At 44.6% G+C, this 20619-nt stretch overlaps 1 protein-coding gene and 1 non-coding gene across 2 annotated transcripts in view; both read right to left on the bottom strand.

Annotated features, from left to right (window-relative positions):
- Positions 1 to 12840: 12840 nt before the first annotated feature.
- On the bottom strand, positions 12841 to 12914 carry TRNAT-AGU. Its single transcript has one exon. It is a non-coding gene; the product is annotated as a tRNA-Thr (tRNA).
- A 1490-nt stretch (positions 12915 to 14404) lies between these two features.
- WDR88 (WD repeat domain 88) overlaps positions 14405 to 20619 on the bottom strand; it is a 45665-nt gene continuing 39450 nt past the window's right edge. Inside the window, exons 10-11 of the mRNA XM_006061400.4 lie at positions 17768 to 17860; positions 14405 to 15396 (exon numbers count right to left, since the gene is read on the bottom strand). Coding sequence (XP_006061462.4) covers positions 15226 to 15396; positions 17768 to 17860 — 264 coding nt within the window. The 3' untranslated portion in view covers positions 14405 to 15225. The remainder of the gene's footprint in view (positions 15397 to 17767; positions 17861 to 20619) is intronic.

Genomic DNA, 20619 nt, shown 5'->3' with positions numbered 1-20619 from the left:
TGCTCTGCATATAAGTTAAATAAGCGTGGTGACAATATACAGCCTTGATGTACTCCTTTCTGGATTGGAACCAGTCTGTTGTTCCATGTCCAGTTCTAACTGTTGCTTCTTGACTTGCATACAGATTTCTCAGGAGGCAGGTCAGGTGGTCTGGTATTCCCATCTCTTTAAGAATTTTCCACAGTTTGTTGTGATTCACACAGTCAAAGGCTGTGGCATAGTCAATAAAGCAGAAGTAGATGTTTTTCTGGAAGTCTCTTGAAATTCTCATAAGATGAGGTAATTTCTATGACTCTGCTAACCTCACTGGGTCCTTCCTCTGCCAAAAATTATTTTGTTACTTATATGTATTGCAGATGTCTTTTTCTAGTTTGTTGTGATCTTTTTTCCCCTTAAGATTAAATTTATCATTCAATATCCCAATTTTCAGAACCCAGGATTTGCCCCCCACCCCAAACTTACAAACTATTGAAGGGACTATCATCAAACTGTAAGAGACTCAGGCAAGAGGGCTTCTTTAAAAAGCCATATCCAAACATAAAGGGCAGTCCTACATAGCAGGAGTACAGAAATTTTAAAATAATAGGAATATTATCCCATTCACCATCAGTTCAGTTCAGTTCAGTTCAGTCACTCAGTCGTATCCGACTCTTTGCAACCCCATGGACTGCAGCACACCAGGCCTCCATGTCCATCACCAACTCCCAGAGTTTACCCAAATTCATGTCCAACTAGAAATAAACCCAGCAAGAAACAATATAAGACCTAGATTAAGAACACTCTAAACTGACCAAAGGACTTGAAAGAGGACGAAGCCCAAATAACCAAAAACATAAAACTGTAATAGTCCAAAGGCAAATGGCATACTGAGAAAAAAATATTGATTACACCTATGAAAGGCAAGGGGTTCTTATCTAATATAAATTCCACCTGCAAATCAATAAGAAAAACAAACAACACGGCTGTAATATTGAGCAAAGGATATGAACGGGCAATTCACAGAACAAATGCTGTGCCCAGCAAACATATAGAAGGATACCCAACTCCACTTGTAAGCAAAGGAAATGCGGGTTAAAACAATGAGACCTCATTTTACAAAGCTACCCTGATATTGGCAGTCTCCAGTGCTGCCAGATGTGGAGGAGTACGTTTTCCAGAACAGCTGGAGGAGGAGGGAAAAGTGTGACCTGTCCACACTACAATCAGCAATCCCTTCTCAACTTTGTCTTAGAAAGACTCATGTGCAATAAGAAACCTGTGTGTGAGGGGAGTGATATCCCGATTTGTCCTTGGTGGTGAGATTCAGAGAAAACCTCACACCACCATGATGTCCACCAACAAGGGAGGGGTCCTTGTTGGTGCAACAGGACCAACAATTCATGCAATTCATGAATTATATGCAATATAATTCATGCAATAGTCATGGTTCAGGTTGGGGAGTGGGAGGGAGGCTCAAGAGAGAGGGAGTATATGGATACGTATAGTGATTCATGCTGTTGTATAGCAGAAACTACCACAACCTTGTAAAACAATTTTACACCAATTAAATAAATAAATAAATAAAATTTAAAACCAGCCACAGCCAAGCCAGAAACACAAGAGACTGATAAATGAGAATATAAGGAATTTAGGGGCATGCACCTTGAAGGACTTCCAAGATAAATTTGATGATTACATATGTTAAAAACACATCTAGGTGAGATTTATCAGAGGAATGCAAAGTTGGTTTAACATCTGAAAATGAATTAATGTAATATAACAATAAAATTAAAAAAAAACAAAAAACACATAAATATCTCAATGGATATAGACAAAGCATCTGACAAAATCTTTTCATGGAGAAATACACTCAACAAACTCGGAATAAAGAACTTCCTCAACCTCATAACAGACATCTATGAAGAATCTGTAGCTAACATCATGCTTAATAGTGAAAAACTGGATGCTTTGCCCCTAAGATCAGGGAAAAAACAAGGATATGTGGTCTCACCACTTCTATTCAGTACTGAACTAGAGGATCTAGCCAAAGCAACTAGGCACAAAAATGAAATAAATGACATCCAGAATGGAAAAAAGCAGCAATTTTTTCTATTCACAGAATATATGATTTGTATAGTAAAGCTCCAAAGAACTCACTAAAAAAGTATTAGAGCTAATAAAAGAGTCCAGCAAGGCTTCAGGATATAAGATTAAGATTAAAAAAAAAACAATTATATTTCTATATATTTGCAATGAACAATATAAAAATGCAATTAAGAAAATAATTCCATTTATAATAACATCAAAAAGAAGAATAAATTTAACAAAAGTCCAAAATGTATACTCCGAAAAGAAAAAAAAAAATGTTGAAAGAAATTAAAGGCCTGAATAAAGGAAAACGAATGATATGTTCATGGATTGGAAGAGTTAATATTGCTAAGGCAGCAATTCTCTCCTCAAAATTATCTACAAATTCAAGGTAATCCTTAACAAAATCCCAGCTGGCTTCCTTGCAGAAACTGAAAAACATGCTAAAGTACATATGGAAACTCAAGGAACCCAGAGGAGCCAAAACAATCCTGAAGAAGAATTAAGCTGGAGGATTCAAAATGCCCCATTTCCAAACTTATTGCAAAACTGCAGTTATCAAAACAATTCAGTACTTAAATAAGGATAGAAATATAGATCAATGGATTTGATTTAGCTCTTACCTGAATGGTCTAGTAGTTTTCTCTACTTTCTCCAATTTAAGTCTGAATTTTGCAATAAGGAGTTCATGATCTGAGCCAGAGTCAACTCCTGGTCTTGTTTTTGCTTTTGAACTGTGGTGTTGGAGAAGACTCTTGAGTGTCCCTTGGGCTGCAAGGAGATCCAACCAGTCCATCCAAAAGGAAATTGGTCCTGAATATTCATTGGAAGGATTGCTGCTGAAGCTGAAATTCCAGTGCTTTGGCCACCTGATGCAAAGAACTGACTCATTCGAAAAGACCCTGATGCTGGGAAAGATTGAAGGCAGGAAAGATGTGACGACAGAGGATGAGATGGTTGGATGGCATCGCCAACTCAATGGACATGAGTTTGAGTAAACTCCAGGAGATGGTGATGGACAGGGAAGCCTGGCATGCTGCAGTCCATTGGGTCGCCAGGAGTCGGACACAACTGAGCAACTTAGCTGAAATGAACTGATAGATCAATGGAATAAGACTGAGAATTCAGAAGAAAAACACTCATGTTTATGATCAATTGATCTTCAATAAATGGTGCTGAGATACCAGGATATCCACACGCAAAATAATGAAGTTAGACCCTTACTTCACATGATATACAAAATTAACTCGAAATGAATCAGAAACCAAAGTAAAAGAAAAATTTTTAAACCCTTAAAAAAATGTAATTGTAAAACTTTGTGACCTCAAATTTAGCAATGGAATCTTAGACACAAAAAAGCATAAACAAAAAAAAAGAAAAAAAATAGATAAATTAGACTCAATCAAAATTACAAGTTTTTGAACTTCAATTGATGGTCAGAAAGATTCCACATGCCTCAGAGCAACTAAGCCTGAGCGATACAACTACGGAAGCCCACACACCCTAGAACCTGTGTTCTTCAACAAGAGAAGCCACCACAATGAGAAGCCCATGACCTGCAACTAAAGAAAGCCCATGCACAGCAATGAAGACCCAGTGTAGCCAGTAAATACATAATAATTTTTTTTAATGACAGTATAAAGAAAGTGGGGGCTTCCAAGGCGGTGCTAAGTCACTTCAGTCATGTCCCACTCTGTGCGACCCCATAGACGGCAGCCCACCAGGCTCCTCCGTCCCTGGGATTCTCCAGGCAAGAACACTGGAGTGGGTTGCCATTTCCTTTTCCAATGCATGAAAGTGAAAAAATAAAGTGAAGTCACTCAGTCGTGTCTGACTCCTAGCGACCCCATGGACTGCAGCCTACCAGGCTCCTCCGTCCATGGATTTTCCAGGCAAGAGTACTGGAGTGGGTGCCATCGCCTTCTCTACGGTGGTGCTGGTGGCAATGCAGGAGACGTAAGAGATGCACGTTCAATCACTGGGTGCAGAAGATCCCCTGAAGGAAATGGCAACCCACTCCATTATTCTTGCCTGAAAAATTCCATGGACAGAGAAGCCTGGCAGGCTTCAGTCCATAGGGTTTCAAATAGTCAGACGCAACTGAAGCAACTTAGCATGCACACACGCACGCATGAAGAAAGTGAAAACTCACAGAATGGCATGAAATATTTGTAAATTATGTATCTGATAAGGAACATGTGGGAAGAATAATTAAATGCAATAAAAAAGACAACCCATTAATACTTTAATGGGCAAATGATCTGAATAGACATTTCTCCAAAGATATACAAATGGTCAACAAACGCATGAAAAGACGCTCAACATCATAAGTCATTAAAAGAATGCAAATCAAAACCACAGTGAGATATCACATCAAACTTACTAGGATGGCTATAAAAAGATAATAACAAGTGTTGTCAAGGTTGTGGAGAAATTAGAACCCTCATAATTAAAGGATATGTTTTGTGAGTTGGTTTTTTTTGTGTGGGGAAGGGCAATTTTATGTGTCAACTTGACTGGATCACCAGGGTGCCCAGACATTTGATGAAACATTATTCTGGGTGTGTCTATGAGGGTGTTTCTGGATGAAATTACACATTTGAATTGGTAGATTGAGTAAAGCATATTATGGAGTAATTACTGTGTAAATTGATTCCTAAGTTAATTACTGGGTAATTACCGAGTAATTACTGAGTGAAGCCTATGAACTCAGTAAAGCATATTACTCTCTAACCTGGGTGGGCCTTATCCAATCAATTGAAAACCTAATAGTAAACCCTTATGAAGTACTTTCTCTGCGTGATCTAAAGATGAAAATAACTCGTTTAGTCTTTAGGACAACCAAATGAGGCAATTATTATTATTATTCTCATTTTACACGTGCAGAAACTGAGCCTCAGAGAGGATAAGAAATGTGCCCAACATTTATCACCGGCAACAAACACACAGCTGCTGCTGCTGCTAAGTCGCTTCAGTCGTGTCTGACTCTGTGCGACCCCATAGACGGCAGCCCACCAGGCTCCCCCGTCCCTGGGATTCTCCAGGCAAGAACACTGGAGTGGGTTGCCATTTCCTTCTCCAATGCATGAAAATGAAAAGTGAAAGTGAAGTCGCTCAGTCATGTCCAACTCTTAGTGACCCCATGGACTGCAACCTACTGGGGTCCTCCATCCATGGGATTTTCCAGGCAAGAGTACTGGAGTGGGGTGCCACTGCCTTCTCCGAAACACACAGCTAGGACCTGGCAAAGCAGTCTGGTTCCAGAGTCAATGTTCTTACCCATTAACACAGATGATGTGCTGTGCTTAGTGGCTTAGTTGTGTCCAGCTCTTTGTGACCTCATGGACTGTAGCCTGCCAAGCTCCTCTGTCCACGGGAATTCTCCAGGCAAGAATACTGGAGTGGGTTGCCATGTCCTCCTCAATACAGACTATACTGCTTCGCATGTATCTTGGTCTATACATTTCTTTTTAAATATTTATTTATTATTCCTTTATTTGACTGTGCTAAATCTTTAGCTGTGGCATAGGGGATCTAGTTCCCTGACCAGAGATCAAACCCAGGGCCCCTGCATTTGGAGTATGTAGTCTTAGCCACTGAACGAGCAGGGAAATTCCAGTCTATACATTTCTTATTTGAACTTTCATCAGGAGGCTGTATTGGTATGATTTCAAAACTTTACTTAAATCATAATTTTGTCATCAAGATAATTCATTCAACACTATCAAAGGAGTCACTGAAATGAATGGAGGAGTCAGTGGTCAATGAAAATGATGTTGTCACCACATTCCAATCCTCAGTTACCATAATTCAGAGTTGTTTCATCGAGGGGAACACATGCAACCCCTCACACATATCCCAACACTCTCTTATCCCGCCTCTCCTAAAATCCTTCAAGGCTCCAAAAGCTTTTTCACTAAAACAGTGGTTCTCAATTCTTTTTACCTTGAGATCTCTTTGTACTCTTAAAAATTACTGAGGATCCCAAAGAAGTTTTTATTTGGAATATATCTATCAGTAATTTGAGATATTAGAAATTAAAATTGAGACAAATTTATAAATATGTATTAATGTTTTAAAGTAACAATAAGTTTTAACAATAACTTTAAAACAATGTTTTAAAGTAATACTAATTACAAGTTAAATAGCATTTTGCATGAAACTATTTACAAAATAAAACAAAACTGAGTGAGAAGGATGGCATTGTCTTACAGTTTGCAAATCTCTTTTATGTTGGGTTTAACAGAAGGCAGCTGAGTTGTCATATCTACTCCTGCATTCAGTCTGCTGTGATACGTTATCTTGGTTGAAATAGAAGACAATATGTCCTCAGAGCTATATGTAGATGGAAAAGGGAGGAGGATTTTAATAGCCTTTTCCAGAAAATTGTGGATATTCTTCTTTTATCCTATACCTAGAACCCCCACCAAGGTTCTAAGGCAGATTCTTAACCACTGGACCACCAGGGAAGTCCCAGAAAGTTTTTAAATACTGGAAAACCATCGAGCTCATGGTGGTGGATACAACTCTTCTAAAACTTGTGTTTTGGTTTGGAAATCCACATTTTATCATTGGCAACAAATACTGTCAGTTGGTTTCCTTGAAGTGATAGGTTCACTTTATTCATTTTTAAGATGTCTATTAAATACCCAAGTGTGAATAAGCACAGTTTGCCTGTCAGTTATCTTTTCAAGTGGAAATGGTGTTCTGTGAAAACCGTTGTCTTGTCACCTGATAAACAATCACACAAGTACTTTTTCTCGGAACAACCACTGAGCCATGATACTCGGCAGAAGGGCTCTTTGCCTACTTTCCATTTCCTCACACAAAATATTGAAGTACTTGTGTTAAGATTTAATAAAATTAATAATGCTTACTGCTTCATAAGCACATTCTTAAGGGAAACTGGCTTTTTCTCTGTGAAAGAGTAGAAAGTGAAGTTGCCCAGTCGTGTCCGACTCTCTGCAACCTCATGGACTGTAGCCAACTAGGCTCCTCTGTCCATGGGATTTTCCAGGCAAGAATACTGGAGTGGGTTGCCATTTCCTTCTCCGGGGAATCTTCTGGACCCAGGGATCAAACTCAGGTCTCCTGTACTGCAGGCAGATTCTTTACCATCTGGAGAAGGAAATGGCAACCCATTCCAGTATTCTTGCCTGGAGAATTCCACATACAGAGGAGCCTTTGCTATAGTCCATGGGATAACAAAGAGTCAGACATGACTGAGTAAGTAAAACAAACAAACATCTTTACTATCTGAGCCACCAGGGAATTCTGAAAGTGTAGTAGTGAAGAATAAATATAATGATAACTAGGGCCCTGCGGCGCCACTGCCTTGAATTTACCCGCATCTATGCTGATGTGTTGCAGCCCATCGATGACAATGTGAGCACAGTGAAAAAGTGACATACAGTAAAATCATGAAAGTAGAGTTGACCACCTAAGAGAGTCTTAGGGACCCCTAGGGTTCCAGGAACCACATTTTGAGAACTGGTGCCTTACGGTATTTGAAAAGGCCGAACCAACTGTCCAAAAACTGCATAATCCAATCAATATAATATGTTCAATTTTTAAAAAGTCATGTGTCCAGGGACTTCCTTGGCAGTTCACTGGCTAAGAGTCCATGCTCCCAATGCAGAAGACCCAGGTTCAATCCCTGGTCAGGGAAACAGATCCCACGTGTCACAACTAAGAGTTTGCATGCTGCTAGTAAAGATGTCCCTTGCCATAATGAAGATCAAAGATCCCGTGTGCCGAAACTAACACCTGGCACAGCTAAATACATATATTAAAAAAAAAGAGTCATGTGTCCACAAATGCCTATTACGGTCCAAGCACCATTAGGTAGATAGACATATGAGGCTGCCCACCTGCCCGGGCTTAATGCTCTTTGAGGAAGTGGACAAGAGACAAAATGATTTCAGACTGTGAAAAGGCTATAAGGAAATAGGCAAGATGAGGTATGGGATGCTGACCTAGAGGAACCTGTTCAGAGCATGGTGAGAGGAGGCCTCCCAAAGAGGTGATACGCTTATTGACTGCCAAGAGAGAAGAAAGATCCATTTCTGCAAAAGACCCAGGAAATAGCATTCCAAGTGCAGGGCACAGCAAGTAGAAAGGCCCCACGCAGAAATAGCATGACGTTGAAAAGAAAAGAAGGAAGGCTGGGCTCAACCCTGGGCCTAAATCTCTTTTCTGGCTTTGCTCACTGCCCAGGAGTGAGGACATCTTCAAAGTTACCTGCTGCGGGCAAGGCTGTGTGTGCTTAGTCACTCAGGTGTGTCCGACTCTTTGTGACCCCATGGGCTGTGTAACCTGCCAGGCTCCTCCATCCATGGAATTCTCCAGTCAAGAATACTGGAGTGGGTATTGGCACAAAAACAAATATAGACAAATGGAACAAGAGAGAAAGCCCAGAAACAAACCCATGCACTTATGGGTACCTTATTTGTGACAAAGGAGGCAAGAATATTCAATGGGGCAAAGACAGCCTCTTCAATAAATGGTGCTGGAAAAAACTGGACAGCTACATGTAAAAGTACGAAATTAGAACACTTCCTTACACCATACACAAAAATATACTCAAAATGGATTAAAGTCATAGATGTAAGACCAGAAACTATAAAACTCTTAGAGGAAAACATAGGCAGAACACTCGATTACATAAATCAAAGCAAGATCCTCTATGACCCACCACCTAGAGTAATAGAAATAAAAACGAAAGTAAACAAGTGGGACCTGATTAAACTTAAAAGCTTTTGCACAGCAAAGGAAACTAGAAGCAAGGTAAAAGGACAACCCTCAGAATGGGAGAAAATAATAGCAAATGAAACAACTGACAAAGGATTAATTTCCAAAATATACAAGCAGCTCATACAACTCAATACCAGAAAAACAAACAAAAAGTAGGAAAATATGGTACTGAATCAAAAAAGAAGGAAAAGGACTTAAATAGACATTTCACCAAAGAAGATATACAGATGGCTGACAAGCACATGAAAAGATGCTCAACATCACTCATTATTAGAGAAATGCAAGTAAAATCTACAATGAGATATCACCTCACACCAGTCAGAACGGCCATCATCAAAAATAAATGCTGGAGAGGGTGTGGAGAAAAGGAAAAGCTCTTGCACTGTTGGTGGGAATGTAAATTGATACAGCCACTATGTAAGACAATATGGAGATTCCTTAAAAAACTAGGAATAAAACCACCATATGACCCAGCAATCCCACTCCTAGGCATATTCCCTGAGGAAACCAAAATTGAAAAAGACACATGTATCCCATTGCTCACTGCAGCACTATTTACAATAGCTAGAACATGGAAGCAACCTAGATATCCATCGACAGATGAATGGATAAAGAAGTTGTGGTACATATACACAATGGGATATTCAGTTCAGTTTAGTTCAGTCTCTCAGTCATGTCTGACTCTTTGCAACCCCATGAATTGCAGCATGCCAGGCCTCCCTGTCCATCACCAACTCCCGGAGTTCACTCAAACTCATGTCCATCGAGTCGGTGATGCCAGCCAGCCATCTCACCCTCTGTCGTCCCCTTCTCCTCCTGCCCCCAATCCCTCCCAGCATCAGAGGCTTTTCCAATGAGTCAACTCTTCGCATGAGGTGGCCAAAATACTGGAGTTTCAGCTTTAGCATCATTCCTTCCAAAGAAATCCCAGGGCTCATCTCCTTCAGAATGGACTGGTTGGATCTCCTTGCAGTCCAAGGGACTCTCAAGAGCCTTCTCCAACACCACAGTTCAAAAGCATCAATTCTTCAGCGCTCAGCTTTCTTCACAGTCCAACTCTCACATCCATACATGAACACTGGAAAAACCACAGCCTTGACTAGACAGACCTTTGTTGGCAAAGTAATGTCTCTGCTTTTGAATATGCTATCTAGGTTGGTCATAACTTTCCTTCCAAGGAGTGTCTTTTAATTTCATGGCTGCAATCACCATCTGCAGTGATTCTGGAGCCCAAAAAAATAAAGTCTGACACTGTTTCCCTATCTATTTCCCATGAAGTGATGGGACCAGATGCCATGATCTTCGTTTTCTGAATGTTGAGCTTTAAGCCAACTTTTTCACTCTCCTCTTTCACTTTCATCAAGAGGCTTTTTAGTTCCTCTTCACTTTCTGCCATAAGGGTGGTGTCATCTGCATATCTGAGGTTATTGATATCTCTCCCGGCAATCTTGATTCCAGCTGTGCTTCTTCCAGCCCAGCGTTTCTCATGATGTACTCTGCATATAAGTTAAATAAGCAGGGTGACAATATACAGCCTTGATGTACTCCTTTTCCTATTTGGAACCAGTCTGTTGTTCCATGTCCAGTTCTAACTGTTGCTTCCTGACCTGCATATAGGTTTCTCAAGAGGCAGGTCAGGTGGTCTGGTATTCCCATCTCTTTAAGAATTTTCCACAGCTTCTTGTGATCCACACAGTCAAAGGCTGTGGCATAGTCAACAAAGCAGAAATAGATGTTTTTCTGGAACTCTCTTGCTTTTTCCATGATCCAGCAGATGTTGGCAATTTGATCTCTGGTTCCTCTGTCTTTTCTAAAACCAGCTTGAACATCTGGAAGTTCACGGTTCACGTATTGCTGAAGCCTGGCTTGGAGAATTTTGAGCATTACTTTACTAGTGTGTGAGATGAGTGCAATTGTGCGGTATTTTGAGCATTCTTTGGCATTGCCTTTCTTTACTCAGGCATAAAAAGGAATGCATTTGAGTCAGTTCTAATGAGGTGGATGAACCTAGAGCCTATTATACAGAATGAAGTAAGTCAAAAAGAGAAAGATAAATATCATACGCTAATGCATATATATGGAATCTAGAAAAATAGTACTGAAGAATTTATTTACAGGGCAGCAATGGAGAAACAGACATAGAGAATAGACTTATGGACATGGGGAGGGGGGAGGAGAGGGTGAGATGTATGGAGAGAGTAACATGGAAACTTACATTACCATATGTAAAATAGATAGTCAACGGGAATTTGCTGTATGTCTCAGGAAACCAAGGGGCTCTGTATCAACCTAGAGGGGTGGGATGGGGAGGGAGATGGGAGGGAGGTTCAAAAGGGAGGGGATATATGTATACCTATGGCTGATTCATGTTGAGATTAGACAGAAAACAACAAAATTCTGTAAAGCAATTATCCTTCAATTAAAAAAAAGTTAAAAATGTAAAAAAAAAAAAAAGAATACTGGATTGGGTTGCCATGCCCTTCTCCAGGGGATCTTCCCAACCCAAGGATCAAACCCAGGACTCCCGCATTGCGGGTACATTCTTTTCCATCTGCGCCACCAGGTAAGCCGGCACAAAGGCGTGATGGCTCAGAGATGCTTTTCTCCAGAGGACTTTCCCTAAGACCCAGATTCACACTCCCAACCAAGGACTCCCCTTATCTATCTAACAGGCAAATGCTCAAAACTGACTCCGAATACCTCAGGCTAGCAGTAAAGATGTGCCAGAAAAAAAATGACTCAAGCCCTATGACCAATAAAGTCTTCTTCTCCAATTGGGTTAGGAGGATTCTCCTATCAGAAATGCAAAGCCTCAAAGTAGTCCTACAAGTTTTCCTTTGCAACACCAAACAAAACCAAACAAGCGGCAAAGGGCAAGAACCCACCCGCAACAAAGAGGGAAACACACACACACACACACACACACACTCAGAACCATGGGAGAAGGCGAGAAAGGTGCAGCTTCTGGAGCAGGTGATCTGCGTACAGACGCTGATGCCATAAACTGCCATTTCTGCGACTCGTCGGGACTGTCCTGAAGCATCTAACAGGAAAATTGTTGAGGTTGACATGAGAATTCCTGGATAACTTGTTCTTTTCTTTCCAAGGCCTTATTGCCCCCGCCAGAGACTCCGATACAATTGCTCGGGGTCAGAACCCACAATCATCTATCTACTTGTGCAGCTCCGGGCCTTAGGATTCAGCCTCACAGAAGGCACCTCGGAGCAGCTGGCTCTAAACTTGGCACAGGGAGTCCCATTTGAGGCTCCCTCCCTGGAAATGTCATACTTTTATCACCCCGAGAGTCGCTCTGGCGGGGTTCAATCCTCCTTTCTCTCCGGCAACTTTGGACCTCCCTTGACCTCATCGAACCCGTCTTTCAGTCTGGGGAACAATGATCCGGATCGTGTGGCTGGAGAGAGAGGAGTAAGTCGGGAGACCTGTGTGAGGGGCGCCCAGCACTGAGAAATCGATGGAGGAGCGCGAGGGCTCGGCCTCACCACGCAGCCGCCGCGGGACCTGTGCAGGTCTCCAACCCCAGAGTGTTCCCACGGCTAAAGGGAAGTCCTGCGCCGCCTCCAGCTAGCGTCCCCTCGGCACCAAAGCCCCAGTCAATGATCCCCTGCCACTCAAGAAACTCTAGGGACTCCGAGGAGGGCCAGCTCCCCACCGCGCCACGGGCAGGGGCTGACTAAAATGGCTTATTAAGCTCTCTCTTTCCCCTGATGCTAGGAAAGATTGATGGCAGTAGAAGAGGGAGACAGAGGATGAGAGGGTTAGCGTTAGGGTTAGGGTGCATGGAATCACCGACTCCACGGACCTGAGTTTGAGCAAACTCCCAGAGATAATGAAGTCCAGGGAAGCCTGGCGTGCAACCATCCATTGGGTCGCAAAGGGTCAGACACGACAGAGACTGAACTACAACAAAGCCTCCTGTCACACCCCCAAAGCGAGGAGGAACAGGGTAGAGGCGCAGCAAAATTGGGTGGTGGGTAAAAAGAGAGCCGGGACGCTCGGTTGAGGCACCGCTGGGATTCGAACCCAGGATCTCCTGTTTACTAGACAGGCGCTTTAACCAACTAAGCCACGGCGCCACCCGCGTTTCTGCTTTGCAAATCTGTTCCTCATCACTGTTTACTACATAGGCTGCGCGCATGCGCACAAACTTTGTTGGTGGATGACGCATGCGCAGTGCAAGGTCTCGGTCACAGGCAACTTAGACCAGGGGCGCTCTGAAACCGGAAGCTCGGACAGTGAGCTGAGGGGGCCGGTGATCTCAGTGTTGTGCTATCGGCTCACCGACGTGGAGCCAGGATGGCCCGTCTTTAGGGGATGCTCGCGCAAGGTCCGGTCCCCGGCCCTCCATAACTGGTGCAGGGAAGCCCCACGCTGTCCGGCAAGGCCGAGCCCCTCCCGCTCCAGAGATCCCGGCCCCGCGAGCGCTGCCTGGCCGCCGGCTGCCCCCGCGTCGGGTCTCGGCTCACACCCGGCGGTGGTCCCGCGGTGACCACTCGTCGGACCCATAACACTGGCGCCCTCAGCCTGGGAAACCGATTGCCCTCCTCGGCCGCACACTAGCCACCGTGATCTCGGGCGCCGCCAGTTCTGGGGGCTCATTCGCCCGCCGGTCAACACCAGACCTCTAGGTTCCACTGGGCCCCTTCCGCGGTCCCTGAGCACAGAAAGAATCCGGGGCACCGAGGGGACCCTGAATAAGCACTGAAGGATCCAGAGCTTCAAGGGGCCTAGGCTGCCGCCCTTGGAGCATCAACGCCATACGTGGGAGGATTCTGCTGCCAGAGAAAAGCAGAGCCCTACCGACCAAGGCTTCTTCTTCACGCCTTCTGGGGCTCCTCACTCAGACACATCAGCCCCTTCCTCGCAACACTTTTCAGAGGGCTTTTGAGCAGCAACAAACCCGAAACCTGCTAATTCATTGACCCAGAGATTTCTCCAGTGGGAGAGTTTCATCCACAGGAGGAATGTCAGTCTCTGCAAACCTATGTACACAAGAAGGTTCGTTCCAGTACTGTTTGTAAAAGTCAAAAAGGAAAAGCAACCTAAGTGTCCATCCCTGGGGACAATGTTGATACATGCAGGCTGTCCATCCTCCTCCACAGTGAGGAAAAATAATCTCTGCGTGTCTTCGTGTGAGGGAGAAGGGATACGACTTCTCTTCCAATACTTGGAGGCCATTCAGTGGAGTTTTGCCGTGTACCATCCATCATCATTCTTGTAAATTAATGGATAAATACTGAACAGTCTGCTGAAGCTGGGCAGTCACCCCTGTTGTGACGAAGGAGGGCAGCACCAAGCACAGGGCCTGCCTAGGCAATGACTACCGGGTTAGGGTGCTCTTGGACAGAATTCTAGGATGCCAGTCAATTAACATTAAGTAAATCAGTCCTGCGCCTAAGTTTTTAAGAGGGACCAAGGGGCATACTAATGATATTTGATGGAAATCCTGTGCTGTGCTGAGTCGCTCAGTTGTATCGGACTCTGCGACCCCATGGGGGTAGTCCAGATGTCGCCTGCCAGGCTCCTCTGTCCATGGGATTCTCCAGGCCAGAACTCTGGAGACGGTTGCCATGCCCTCCTCCAGGGGATCTTCCCAACCCAGGGATCAAACCCAGGTCTCCCGCAGGCGGATGCTTTACCATCTGAGCCACCAGGGAAACCTGATGGGACTCCTGTAAGCCATACCGAATGGAAAAGGGAGCCCTTCTTGTTTACCTGAAACCTTCACTCTTTGTGCAGTAATTGATTTATGTTGTATTCGATGCTGTGGAAGCAGGAAGGAGGCTGTACACATGCTTGGGCATTCTGGAAGTTGAGGACACTGGGGTGGAAAACAAGCAGCATTCTGTGATGGAAATGCCCTCACCTACCTGCCTAACGAGATCTTCCTCAGCTCTGGGCAGGTGACCATCTGGGTGCATCAGCCAGGGAGGCACCCAGAGGGCCACAGTACAGTCCCTTCCACAGAGGGGGCTACACAGCTTCCTCTTCATTCCACAGACCCTTCCTCAGGGGTTACTGGTGCCAGCACCCAATGACTGCTTTACAGGGCAAACCCAGAGACCAGAATATGTTCCCAAAATGAGACAGGATGAACACCAGGACATAGAAATAGCCAAAATGTTTCTAGAATTCACACACGCACTGTTTTCCAAAAGCATCTAGATTTATTCTGCATGAAAACTACAGACAAAGGGATCCCTGAGGTGCTGTGGAGCTGAGGAGGCCAAGCAGTGGTGGGAGTCCAGCCAGAGCCTGGCCTGGCCCCTGCCTTATTCTGATGGGCCCACCCACTGGGGAGGGGCCCCAGAGAGAGGTCTCTGCAGAGCCCCCAAGCCTACGTGACAGGTGACCTGGGCTCAAGTCACCCAAAGGGTCTTGTGGCCATCAGCCATCCTCATCTGGGCTGCTCTCCCTTGACAGTGAGGCCTCTCCTGATGAGCGTGAGGCCTCTGTTGACAAGTCTGTCTCATTCATCCGGCAGAGCACACATTTGGTGACTGTTTCAGAAAAGATGTCGCTTTCGTAGATGGAGAAAGGACTGTCACATTCTTCACACTGACATGAAATATTTTAAAAGAGTAGAAAGGAGGTGCTGATCAGAGGAGATCGAGGCATACGGTTTAGAATTCTTCCCCCCTGATCCAACCACCTGGGGCCGGGCTGAGGCAAGAGCTGCCTCTCCTCTCTGGGGTCTCTAAGCCTACAAAGATGGAAACTGCAGACTGCTGAGAGAGAATGAGCTCAGGCTTTCCCCTCTCTTCCCTCACAAAAGCTACACAGGTCCTGCCAACTCGTGTCCCCTGCTGTGGGGTCCCAGCAGTGGGTGAGGGGGAGGGGGAAGTGGAAAGCCACTTGACAATGGCAAGGACTGGGGGTGGATGTCTAACTATCACCCTCTGCTCTGTGCAGAGCGAAACTGCAGAGCCAAGGGGTATCCTAACTACCTGACGTCCTCGGGACACCTAGCTTTTAAAAGCGCATCAAGTAGGCAAGACTTCTGAACAAAGCAGGAACATGATAAAGATGCTAAACATCCTCCTCTGTCTCAGCCTGTTTCTGGCCGAAGCACCCAAAGGACAGTGGGTAGAGTGACACAGCTTGCTTGTCACATTTTCCCACCAACAAGTGAGCAGCACCATGGGATGGACTCTTGGGCCATGAACAGAGGTCTCTCAGAGGGTCCCACCACAGCAAGGTACCCCGAGACCAGCCTGCAGGTGGCAAGCCTCCACCCTTGCTCTCCAAGCCCCTATGCTTTGCCACCCTTGCCCTCTCTAGGGCCCCAAAGCCTGCAGGGGAGGTGGGGCAAACCCCACCCAGGGTAGGTCCTCTGGGAAACCTGGCCTCCAGGATTTCTCACATTGATTCAGAGCAAGTCAAATGCAGCAAGCTCATCTTTGCTACAGCTTCAAGTAGGTTTCTTTCCTTCCTTTTACAAGAAAGAAATGTATTTGATCCTTTACCTACCTTATTCTATAGCATAATTCCCCACGACCCAAGCCCAGGACAGCAGGGCTCGGAGGAGGCAGTCCCTGGATCCCGCCCCGGTGGCAGGTGGAGACACAAGCACTGCTCTGTGGCCAGTCAGCTTCCAGGGACTAAGGGCCAACATGGCTGCAAAGACCATGAGGATCAGCTGGCCACAAAGATGCGGTTCCATGGGGGACCCACCCATCACCTCCCTGCCCCCAGTGCCATTCCCCAATTGCTATTCTTGTTGTTCCATCACTCAGTCATGTCCAACTCTTTGCAACCCCATGGACTGCAGCATGCCAGGCCTCCCTGTCCTTCACTATCTCTCCAAGTTTGCTCAGACTCATGTCCATCGAGTCAGTGATGCTATCCAACCATCTCATCCTCTGTCAACCCCTTCTCCTCCTGACTTCAATCTTTCCCAGCATCAGAGTCTTTTCCAATGAGTAGGCTCTTCACATCAGGTGGCCAAAGGATTGGAGCTTCAGCTTCAGCATCAGTCCTTCCAATGAATTTTCAGGACTGATTTCCTTTAGGATGGACTGGTTTGATCTCCTTGCAATCCAAGGGACTCTCAAGAGTCTTCTCCAAAAGCACAGTTCAAAAGTGTTCATCCTTCAGCACTCAGCCAATTAGCCATCCCCAGAAGTGGTAGCTATCAGCTGGGCGACCTTCTGAACAGAGACAAACCTGGGGGATTCCAGGATTCACAAGGGCCCACGGGGACTCCTCAGCTTCGGGAAGGGGTAGCCAGGTGCCTGCACTGCAAGGCCCCAGCAGGCACTGGCCTCCACTGCCCGGGGCTAGTCCTGGCTACACCTGGTGAAACAGCTGTGCCCACCATGATCATCCACCAGAGAACTGGGGTTTGAGTTCCATCCATGGGAAACGGGGCACTGGGGACCTGGCCAGGGTTCTGCTGACGGAGCTTAGGAGGCCCACACGGAGTCCAGCTGTGTGCCAGCCATTCCTCCAGGATGTCCTCGGGCCTCATCTCCCCACTCATTCCACTCTTCAGCACCAGGCTCAGTCCTGCCTCAGGGTCTCTACATGGGCTGTTCCCTCTGCTGGGATGTTCTTCCCCTAAAACAGCTTCACAGCTCACAGCTCACTCCCTCCCCACCTTCAAATCTTTGAACAAATGTCACCTTCTCAATGAGACCTCTCCTGACCCCCATTTAGAAAGCCATACCACCAGCCTTCCCATTTCCCTTCCTGATATTTTCCTCCAAAGTACCTATGACCATGTGAATTACTACATACATTTCTTATTTCTTTATTCATTGTTTATCTTCCCTTTTAGAAATGTAAGCTCCCTCGGGGCAAAAATTTCAGTCTGTTTGTTCATAGTTTTATCCCCAGTTGTCCAAGAAATATTTGTACAAAAAATAAATCAATTTGTAGAGAGAACTAATGAAAGCCTTCAGTTGGCTTTGTTTTACCCAATACCAACCTGTTTCACCTTTAAGCCTTGGGTCTTTTTGTGCTCGATTACCAAGGGAATTTGGTCAATTTCTTCAATATTCCATAGCCTCACAGTCCTATCCTAAAAGAAGTTAAACAAGAAACCAGCAGTCACAAAATGGGCTCATTAGGCTTGGACGGCCCAGGGAAGTGCATGGCATCCAGGTTTCATGCAGAGAACTTCCACCTGCAGAGTGACAGAGTTAGGGTGACCGACTGTCCCAGTTTGTCTAGCACTATCTTAGCCTTAGCACCAGAAGTCCCACATCCCCAGGAGTGGAAACAAAAAAGATGTCCCTGAATAAGAGAATAGAGAGGCTGTAGTTCATTTATGTGACGGAATATTATTCAGTGAGAAAAAATAGACGAGAGCTGTCAAGTCACCAAAAGGAGAAGCCTTAAATACGTATTTCTAAATGAAAGAAACCACCTCTGAAAAGGCTACATACTATATGATCCCAACTACATAAGATTATGCGAAAGGCAAAAATATGGAGCCAGTAAACAGGCCCATGGTTGCCAGGGGTTCTAGGGAAGAAGGGGAGGGTGAGCAGGTACAGCAGAAGGAGTTTTGAGTTTTGAGGACAGTGAGATTGTTCTGTATGATACTGTGATGGTGATAACATGACGTGATTTTGGCAAAACCCACACAACATCCACTGGATCATTGAAAAAGCAAGAGAGTTCCAGAAAAGCATATATTTATGCTTTATTGACTATGCCAAAGCCTTTGACTATGTGGATCACAATAAACTGTGGAAAATTCTGAAAGAGATGGGAATACCAGACCACCTGACCTGCCTCTTGAGAAACCTATATGCAGGTCAGGAAGCAACAGTTAGAACTGGACATGGAACAACAGACTGTTTCCAAATAGGAAAAGGAGTACGTCAAGGCTGTATATTGTCACCCTGCTTATTTAACTTATATGCAGAGTACATCATGAGAAACGCTGGGCTGGAAGAAGCACAGCTGGAATCAAGATTGCCGGGAGAGATATCAATAACCTCAGATATGCAGATGACACCACCCTTATGGCAGAAAGTGAAGAGGAACTCAAAAGCCTCTTGATGAAAGTGAAAGTGGAGAGTGAAAAAGTTGGCTTAGAGCTCAACATTCAGAAAACGAAGATCACGGCATCTGGTCCCATCACTTCATGGAAAATAGATGGGGAAACAGTGGAAACAGTGTCAGACTTTATTTTTCTGGGGCTCCAAAATCACTACAGATGGTGACTGCAGCCATGAAATTAAAAGACGCTTACTCCTTGGAAGGAAAGTTATAGCCAACCTTGACAGCATATTCAAAAGCAGAGACATTACTTTGCCAACAAAGGTTCGTCTAGTCAAGACTATGGTTTTTCCAGTGTTCATGTATGGATGTGAGAGTTGGACTGTGAAGAAGGCTGAGCGCCGAAGAATTGATGCTTTTGAACTGTGGTGTTGGAGAAGACTCTTGAGAGTCCCTTGGACTGCAAGGAGATCCAACCAGTCCATTCTGAAGGAGATCAGCCCTGGGATTTCTTTGGAAGGAATGATGCTAAAGCTGAAACTCCAGTACTTTGGCCACCTCATGCGAAAAGTTGACTCATTGGAAAGGACTCTGATGCTAGGAGGGACTGGGGGCAAGAGGAGAAGGGGACGACAGAGGATGAGATGGCTGGATGGAATCACTGACTCAATGGACGTGAGTCTGAGTGAAGTCCAGGAGTTGGTGATGGACAGGGAGGCCTGGCGTGCTGCGATTCATGGGGTCGCAAAGAGTTGGACACGACTGAGCGACTGATCTGATCTGATCTGAATGCATATATACAGAATATAGAAAGATGGTATCGAAGAATTTATTTGCAGGGCAGCAATGGAGAAACAGACATAGAGAACAGACTTATGGTCATGGGGAGAGGGGAGGAGAGGGTGAGATGTATGGAGAGAGTAACATGGAAACTTATATTACCATATGTAAAATAGATAGCCAACGGGAATTTGCTGTATGTCTCAGGAAACTCAAACAGGGGCTATGTATCAACCTAGAGGGGTGGGATGGGGAGGGAGATGGGAGGGAGGTTCAAGAGGGAGGGGGTATACCTATGGCTGATTCATGTTGAGGTTTGACAGAAAACAAAATTTTGTAAAGCAATTATCCTTTAAAAAATAAATAAATTTTTAAAAAGGAAATGATTTTTTAATATAAATTTATTTGTTTTAATTGGAGGCTAATTACTTTACAATATTGTAGTGGTTTTGCCATACATTGACATGAATCAGCCATGGGTGTACATGTGTTCCCCATCCTGAACTCCCCTCCCAACTCCCTCCCCATCCCATCCCTCAGGGTCATCCCAGTGCACCAGCCCTGAGCACCCTGTCTCATGCATCGAACCTGGACTGGCGATTTGTTTCACATATGATAATATACATGTTTCAATGCCATTCTCTCAAATCATCCCACCCTCGCCCTCTCCCACAAAAAAGCAATGCTGGGAGAACTAGATAACTACATAGAGAAGAATGAAACTGGGTCCCTATCTATACAACTCAAAAAAAATTAACTCATATGAATTAAAGATTTAAACATAAGACCTGAAACCATAAAGAGAAAATATTTATATTCAAAACTCATAAAAAAACTCACAGAATTCAATAACAACAATAGCAATAAAAGAGAAACTGAATAAGCAATTTTCCAAAAAAGACATACAAATGACCAACAGGTACATGAAAATGTGCTCAGCATCACTAATTATTAAGGAAATGTAAATCAAAACCACAATGAGATATCACCTTACTGTTAGAATGGCTATTATCAAAAAGTTAAGTGTTGGTGAGAACATGGAGACAAGGG

The sequence above is a fragment of the Bubalus bubalis genome, chromosome 18 (assembly GCF_019923935.1).
Source record: "Bubalus bubalis isolate 160015118507 breed Murrah chromosome 18, NDDB_SH_1, whole genome shotgun sequence".
In the NCBI taxonomy this organism is placed as follows: domain Eukaryota; kingdom Metazoa; phylum Chordata; class Mammalia; order Artiodactyla; family Bovidae; genus Bubalus; species Bubalus bubalis.
The sequence above is the reverse complement of the archived record's forward strand: the minus strand, read 5'-3'. Positions and strand labels throughout refer to the sequence as shown.